This window comes from Verticillium dahliae, genomic scaffold (assembly GCF_000150675.1).
Source record: "Verticillium dahliae VdLs.17 supercont1.12 genomic scaffold, whole genome shotgun sequence".
In the NCBI taxonomy this organism is placed as follows: domain Eukaryota; kingdom Fungi; phylum Ascomycota; class Sordariomycetes; order Glomerellales; family Plectosphaerellaceae; genus Verticillium; species Verticillium dahliae.
In genome coordinates, this window is record NW_009276943.1 from 598,030 (window position 1) to 606,578 (window position 8,549).

The 8,549-nt window shown below is 57.6% G+C and overlaps 2 protein-coding genes across 2 annotated transcripts; both read left to right on the plus strand.

The window, feature by feature from the left end:
• Positions 1–4,649: 4,649 nt before the first annotated feature.
• On the plus strand, positions 4,650–6,212 carry VDAG_06466 (uncharacterized protein; the record flags this gene model as incomplete). The annotated part of the gene is made up of 1 exon (XM_009658844.1): positions 4,650–6,212. The coding sequence occupies one exon, from the start codon at positions 4,650–4,652 to the stop codon at positions 6,210–6,212; it is 1,563 nt and encodes a 520-aa protein (XP_009657139.1).
• Positions 6,213–7,079: 867 nt separating this feature from the next.
• VDAG_06467 (3-isopropylmalate dehydrogenase) lies at positions 7,080–8,367 on the plus strand (the record flags this gene model as incomplete). The annotated part of the gene is made up of 4 exons (XM_009658845.1): positions 7,080–7,154; positions 7,223–7,291; positions 7,355–8,075; positions 8,132–8,367. 4 exons carry the CDS (start codon positions 7,080–7,082, stop codon positions 8,365–8,367), a joined length of 1,101 nt encoding a protein of 366 aa, XP_009657140.1.
• Positions 8,368–8,549: the final 182 nt, after the last annotated feature.

The following is an 8,549-nucleotide window of genomic DNA, read 5'->3' on the forward strand; positions in this document are numbered from 1 at the left end:
CCCTCCCTTCCATTGCATACCTACTCAAACCCAGACCCTAAAAATGGCGGTTGTCGACAATCCATCATGGCAGCATCATGCCATACCTCAGAAAGACCAACGCAGATCAACACATTCCGGTCCGAATTTTGACGTTTCCGAGGGCACATACTACAAGCACGCGGCCTCCAGTTAGCACTGCACGGAGATGTCGCTCGCTCTTCATCTGGGGGTTCGGAGCGCGCTGAAAGCTTCCACCTAGCCAACCGCACAACTTGCTCCGAAACTACAACAACGACCTATCTCGTCGTGTGCTGGAATGGAAGGCATGCTCTCAGAACACCTTTGGAGGATGCCGTCTCACTTCTCTCAATAGCACCTTGCGAGACTGAGCGGCTGCGACCTCAACAGTCTTGGAAAGAAATACTTGTCTTCCCGCTGCGCTCTGCGGAGAACCCCATGTGTTTCCACGAAGATATGCAAAGACGGGATGCTATCGTCAAGCAAGGGATGTGGGAGCCGCTGCATTGGCGTGAGACATCGGCTCAATTGTCAGCGAAATGGGCGCGACAAATCCAGGAGACTCCAAAACTCGTTTGGGCCTTGGTTCTCGTAATGCCATCGCATTGGTAGAATCTCGGTCGAACGGCCAACGATGGCATCTCTTCCATTTACCGATAGCCCGAGACCGTCGTGGACTCGGAAAGTCCTACACAGACGACAACTTGACAACGGCGGATCAACGAGCCGATCCTGACTCATTGGTAGCCTGGCAGGGCTGGCAACTCGATGATGACTGCATAATAGTCGACGAGCTAGCTCGGGGTGGTGTGAGCCTGCAGTACAGCGTTCGACCCAGAACGATCGCAACGCTGTGCGGCCGCGCGCCTGGAGGATCGCAACATTTGCGCAATACTGAAAAGTGCCACGGGCGGGCACTACTAGGCTGAAGGTAAGATGAGAGATAACCGAGACGAAGGGCGCGGCAAGTCGTGTGTGCTGCTATTCTTACCAAGACCTCGCAGTTGCGAGTCTTGTTCTCGGCCCGTCCTCGTAAGGCATGTGCTCTCCCCTAGAAGGGTTTTGCTGGCCGGATGTCAGCTGAACCGGGGATGATCGTCCTTGAATGGGGAAATGAAGTCGGCAGCCTTCGGAGGTGAGCGATGCGGAGGCGGCGCCAATGGCAAGAGGATGGCCAAATAGGAGCCGGCCGCCACCACCACCACTGACAGAGCGCGCTGAGAGGGGATAGTTGGTTTTGGGCTTTATGTCGTCACCAGGCGGCTCGGGCTTTCCCCAGCCAGTCGTTCGCCTTCGATGTGATGGATATGAGGATCTAAGGTTGGCCTTTTCACGATGAACCTTCCCACTGCCTCTGACCTGTACACCAAAGCCCCCCAAACCAACATGGCCGTCCCAAAGAGAACAATGCGGGACTCAAAATGCCAGATCGCCGCAGCTGTAGCACGCCCCAGGTATTGATGGTCCATGGCGCATGGTGAACAGATCTCTCATCTCTGAAGTGCCGGTGCTCCCTCTCCGGATGGCGATCTCGCTTGCCCCTCGCGCGAATACCCAGGGCCATCCTCCGTGGGTGAACCCTGCTACGGCGCCCCAGACTCTTGGATTTTCAGCGCTATGGAGATATCGTGCCTCGCACATCATGTCAGTTCACAGTGGACCCGACTGTGAAGTTACGAACTAAAGGGCCACTTGCGCGGTTCAGTGAAGGGAGATGTGTGTTCGACTCCTAACTCCATACCGACAGAACCCCGATGGCTGTACTGCGTCTCGCTCGTCGTTACTAGGTGTCTTGGCAAGGAAAGGGAGGAAGGATCATGCCCATACTGCGTTGTCGGCAACAAGTCTGATTGTAGCTCACAGCTCGGTGAGACCCCTGGGCTAGAGCCATGTTTGGCATGGGCTTACGTTACCGGGGTTAAGGCTGCATACAGCAGGTCGATTAGCACTTTTTGGTGGTGTCACATCCGCATGTTGCCAGTACCAATGCCATTCGAGGATTTGCTGCCCTCTCCGCCAGGCGCAGCTACAGCCACCAACTACGGCTCCAGGTACGGACTTCAGGCTTGTCCGTGTCAGAGGACGAAGATGAGCTTGACTCATAGTCGTGATACCGACGCAGCCGGAGGCTGTCTTGCCGCTGTCGTTGAGCCGACATTGAGTGCCGAACGAGCTGGGAATCCCAGACACAGGAACAGCTGGCTGAGAAACGTGAACCTTTTCTAGACCTTCGGTCATGGGGCAGTCTTGGCCAGCGGAAATTCACACCAACAATTTCCCGTACCTAGTACCTGGGTGAACGACCCAGCCTTCTAACCGGGCAATCGTAGCGATCGATGTATGGTGCAAGCCTGTACCTGAGCCTGTGTGCCTGAACTCGCGCTGGCGGGGGGCCTTGGGCACGCCATAGTGAGCCGGCCTCTAGGCTAAAAGAGTTCGGAGTGGGATTCCCTCCTGCAACTGGACCTCCGCCTGGAACTGGAACTGGCTGGTTTCTCTCGGCTCGGGTGCCAGCGGCTCCATATCATCCCTCCATCGGATCGTCTTGCTGGCCCTGCCGTGCGTGCTACTGATGCAACCTCTGCCTGGTGTCGTGCCTGGGTACTCTTCCTCCCTCCCGTCATTTGGCCCTCCCCTACGTACCTAAGGTAGGTACATGTAGGCTGTTGGGACTGGGCGGCGGCGCGCTTGGCAGCTGTTGATGCAGGTGAGAGATTGGGGCATTTGGCCTTGGTCCCCCATCCTATCCCTTCCATCGTCCTGCCGTTCGTTCGATTCCGAGTTGAGCTATCACCCGCCCAACCCCTGTCCAGTCCAGGCACGTACGCTGGGGGATATGCAGCATACCTTACCTTACCTTGAATACCTTTTTACCTAGAGGTAGCTAAGGTACCTACCTAGACACGCATTGATCCTGATCTGACAGGGCGCCCATCCTACTTCCAACCTTGCCTCCTTTGCCGTTGCCTCACCACTTCTTTTGGATCTTGTGTATTACGTTCTTGTGATCTGGTCGCAAGAGCACGGCCCATCTTCTTTAGACCTGCGACCCGAGCCTCATTCTTGCCTTGCTGTCGCCTCCCTCTCTCCCTCTCTCGCTGGCTTGCTTTTGATCAATTGTGCCTAGCTCACCGTTTGCCCCGGCCCGTCTTGCTACGAGACCACAAAGGCCGTTTTGGTTCACTCACTCGCTGGCTTGCCCGCTACAGCCCAATCCCTAGGCACAGACCCCGTCGACCAAAGCTCCTCCATCCCGCCTGGCAGATCACGACCGCCAGAATCTCCTGGCCCCAAATCCTCAGCAAGCTGGGCTGTCTGGAAGCTCGTGGCCATCTTACCGAGAACGACCACGTTGGCTGGTTGACTTGTCTACGTTATTCTGGTCGCTCGCATCAATCTCACGACGCTTGGCAGCCACTCGTCGTTCACATCTCGAATCCCTCGTGTCCTCCGATCTTGTCTGTCATCCCATTTCGGTATGCCGCCTGTTTCTCATCCCTCCTCTCCCTTTCTCTGCCCTGCCGACCTTCCGTCCCTCTCCCTCGCCCTCGCCCCTGCTACCAGGTTCGCTTGAGCCAACCTTAATTGCCCGACGAGAACCATTACTTACGAAAGGCCCGTCGCCCGCCGGGCAGTTGCTCCGCCAGGCATACAACATCTCGCACAGGCGGGCGGTCGTTCACAAGCTTCAATTATGATGAATGTCGCATCACGATCTTGAGCATTCCTAACATACAGACCAGTTCACAGTTGACCTAATCATCATTCGACTTTTGCCTGTCCCACCCTCGTTTGTGGAAGAGCGATTGCTACGACCCGCACACCACACAGCTCGATATCCCGTTCAACCTCCAACATTGATCTCCTCCCCGCGGCTACTGTCATGGTTGCGTTGAGGTTGTGCACGACGACATCAAAATTGCTATGAGTGGGGATCACCAGGCTTCCAGGCAAGACCCCACCTCCACCTTCCTGCCTGCCTTGCCTTCACTGCCCTGACCTATCCACTCGACGCGAGAAGAAGTCTTCACGTTGACTTCGCTGCTTGTTCTCGGGTCGAATATTTCCGCTAACCTCCCGCTTCCTACAGCTTTGGAGATCCAAACGCTCAGCCGCCGACCCCTCTACAGACACCCACCTCTGCCGTCTTTCCTAGTCCTGTATTTCAGACGCCCAAGGCCCGACAAGACTCTTTCAACGACTCGAACGGCTGGACGCCTCGCTTTGCCGAGGAATACTCCGTCTTCAACACCACACCGGGCAATCTTCAAGGCCCCTTTGGCGACTTTCACGCCGCCAGCCTCGCCTCCTGCCCCCCTTCGCTCGGACACAAGCGCCAGCTTTCTGCTGGCGGTGTGGCTGCCGAGATAGCGACGCATGTCAACCACTTCTCTGCGAACCCCAACCTCCCGCTCCCACCCGTCGACCCAGCTAGGAGGCTCCCCTCTTCGCCTGGCCTGATCAAGCCGCAGGAGTACTCGGAGCAGCACCAGCCTGTAGCGAGTTCACAAACAACCCAAAAACCGAGATCGACGAAGAAAGCCAAGAAGAAGGCTGGTGTGGAAGAGGTAGAAGGCCAGACCGCCACACCTCCGCCTTCCGCCCACAAGGGAGGGCGGAAGCTCGCTATCAGCCTCAAAAAGGACAACATGCAGAACGATCAGGGCTACGGCCATCCGGATTTCGCCACGACCGGAGCGCCTCAACAGCAGACCATGTCTTTCGCATCAACCTCGGACATGTTCGACTATCCAATGTCCGCACCGGTAGCGCCGAATGCGAGTTTTTGGGATCCTTCGGCGGACATGGCCGGCATGGACTTGGATTTTGCGAGCTTCGGGACCGGCGTGTTCGGAACGCCCATATCCTCGCACAGGCAGCTGGGCTCTTTCGATGCCACCCAAATGTTTTTGGACAACCCTTCGATACTGCAGAACCAGCAGCAACAGCAAGTCCAGCAACAAAATCGACAAGGCCAGGATCACCGTCAACCAATCCGGAAGGACAGGCCGCTGGCTCCCAAGCAGGCCATGCCGAGTCGTGGAACGCTGACCTCTAGTGCTAGCATGCCGTTGCACTCGTACTCAGGGAGCCTTGATGACCCGTTTGGCATCATCAGCCCTAGTGGTGTGGGTGTTGACCCAGGTCTACTCTTCAGCCGACCTCAGTCCTCAGACATGGACGCAAGCTTTGGCGTGAACCAGGCCGAATCCCTCTCGCATTTCTCCATGGCCGATGTCGCTCAGACTCTTTCCACGGCACCCATGCGGCAGGATATGCGTCGATCGGCCAGTACGAGGGAAATACTGCCCAATCGAGGGCCCGACCGTGCTTCAGCGAGTTCGCCCAACAAGATCGCAGGCCGCCCTGGAGGTCTACAAAGGAGCTTCAGCGAGAATCGAGGACGGCGACAATTGCCGGTTTTGGCGCCAGCCATACGCCCGACGCCCGCCCAACCCGCGGCCACCAGCTCGAACAGGCCACCAAGCGTCCGATCCTCGGGAAGGATATCACCATTAAAAAGTCATACTCGTCTATCCAGTCTCACCTCGATCCCCGAAGCAGCACCACCACGAACCAGGACGTCCGTCAAGTTCACCATCGACTCCAAGGGTCGAGCACGTGCAGAAACAACCATGATAGTAGAAGAGTCTGGCGCGGCAGGTCCTGCGCGGAGGAGACCGTCGCACGAGATGCCACGCCGAGAACGAAGTTTCGAATCCGAAGATGAGGACTCCTCAACCGATGACGAGCCAATCATCATCCCGAGCCGCAATGCATCATTTGCCTTGCCTGACCCTCATAAACCCATTGCGTCTGGGTTCAACACGTCGCATCGTAGTGTCAGCGAACGGAATTTGGCTAGCTTTACGAGGCTGAGCAGCGACGCTTTCGGCCAGGATCCAGAGAGTGACGCAGAGACCGTGATGAACGACTCACAACGCGGTGGACGAACGGCGGACACGAGCGGTGACGCGGCAAGCGAGCTGCGGCGCGTAGTCGAGAGCCGACAGAAGCTGGGCATTCAGATGCCCGGCAGCGCGCAGCGGTCTCACCGATTCAGCACGGGGAGCTTCCCAGCGCACACCGGATCACCGTCAAAGGGATTAGAGCGAGGTTTCCCCACGCCATCGACGGACGTCGGGAGCCGTGCTGTTCGATGCGTCTGCAACCGAAACGGCGATGGAGAGGGATTCATGGTTCAGTGGTAAGTTTTGATTCCAGAGAAGGTCGCAGTCTCCTTTACTCATCTCCCGTGCAGTGAGTCCTGTGAGATGTGGCTCCACGGGCTGTGCATCAACATTGCCTCACGACGAATGCTGCCCAGCGTGTACATTTGTGCCTTCTGTGCGAACACGCCGAACATGAGGGGCGGGCGAATGCGAGACTCTAATAGAGGCTCGGGGCTAGCGACGGTCGGCGCATCGCCGCTGGCACACAAGTCCTTCAAGTCGTTCCGGTAACCAGGCGGTCCATTGGAGTAACTGAAGTACCAGCTCCTCCAGTGAGCTCCAGTAACAAGTCGGACGCAGGGGCGTAGCGCGACGACGCACCAGATGGCATCACGAGTACATACGAAAACCCAGGTAGCATCCGGGGCACGATCTACCGGGGATCTTAAGAATACATATATGAACATAGCAAAAAATAGAATATTCCTCGTCTAAGTTCGGCTGTTTTGCAATTGTCGTCCAGCCGAGGTGCCGCATGCTGTTTGTGGCATGTCTCTGAACGCTGAATACTGAGACGGAGGATAGGGGTATGGCTGAGTCAGCGGGTCCCTGGCGGGTTGGATCGGGGCGCAAGCTCTCCGATGTCGGGATGCGGGGTAGCTGGAACCCGAACTCTTTGCGTGACGCGGGGCAGGTATTGGGCAGAGCAATTCGTTCTTGCTCTTTTGCTTCAACAAGAATCTCGTCTTCCTCTTTCTCTCTACAACTACATCTCCCGTACGACTTGAAACGAATAGCCATTTCTTGAATACCCCATTTGGAGCAGTGTCCATTGCGATTACTCTACGTGACCCTCCTCTCTCCGACGAACCCGTACATATTTTCCATCACTGACACAGCTTCGATATGGCGACCACCCACGACATTGTAGTGTTTGGAGGCGACCACTGCGGTCCCGAGGTTGTTGCCGAGGGCATCAAGGTAGGGATAGTTCTCCATGAACTCAAGTTTACGATTGAGTACTTGGTTGACTGACATGTTTGTACCAGGTCCTGAAGGCAGTTGAGGCGAACAGCTCTGGAGTCAAGTTCAACCTCCAAGAACACCTCCTCGGCGGCGTGAGTTCTTCCCCAAGATTACAACCCATACGCACTGTTTCTGACAGAAAAAAAAAATGACAGGCCTCCATTGACGCTACCGGCTCCCCCCTTACCGACGAGGCCCTCGCGGCCGCCAACGCAGCTTCGGCCGTGCTCCTCGGCGCCATCGGCGGCCCCAAATGGGGCACCGGCGCCGTCCGCCCGGAACAGGGCCTCCTCCGCCTCCGCAAAGAGATGGGTGCCTACGGCAATCTGCGCCCTTGCAACTTCGCCTCCGACGCCCTCGTCAACTTCTCCCCGCTCAAGGCTGAGGTCTGCCGCGGCACCGACTTTGTCGTGGTTCGTGAGCTGACCGGTGGCATTTACTTCGGCGACCGCATCGAGGACAACGGCGATGGCAAGGCCATGGACACGGAACCCTACAGCCGGCCAGAGATTGAGCGTGTGGCGCGTCTTGCGGGTTTCCTCGCCATTGCGCGTGGCGACAAGACGGTGTGGAGTCTTGACAAGGCCAACGTGCTGGCGACGAGCCGGCTGTGGAGAAAGGTCACGACCGAGGTGTTTGAGAAGGAGTTCCCCCAGCTCGAGATCAAGCACCAGCTCATCGATTCGGCGGCCATGATGATGATCAAGAGCCCGCGCGCGCTCAACGGCGTCGTCTTCACGAGCAACCTCTTCGGTGACATCATCTCCGACGAGGCGAGTGTCATCCCCGGCAGCATTGGTCTCCTGCCCAGCGCGAGTCTCAGCGGTATTCCCGACGGCAAGGGTCGGTGCAACGGCATCTACGAGCCCATCCACGGTAGGTCTTCTCCCGCTGCAGCATGCGTCACATGCTCTGGTGCTGACAACTTCCAGGCTCCGCGCCAGACATCTCCGGCCAGGGCATCGTCAACCCCATCGGCACCATCCTCTCCATCGCCATGATGCTCCGCTACTCCCTCAACCTGCCCAAGGAGGCCCAGGCGGTCGAGGACGCCGTTAAGAACGTGCTCGACGGCGGTCTTCGCACCAAGGACATTGGCGGCAGCGCCGGCACCGTCGAGGTCGGCGACGCCATCGCGAAGGAGGTTGTCAAGATCCTGTCGAGCTAGAGGGAGCGGGATGCGGTCGATCTCGCGAGGGAGAGAGCAAAGAGGCTGGCGATGAGGCGTCAGTAGGTTGTGACAGATCATCTCTTGGACTCCTTTTACGGCCATCTCGCGGCCGCCGGGCCGCCGGGACCCAGGCTTGAAGTCGTCAAGAGATACCCGAGGTCGCCCCCGCCTGGTCAGGA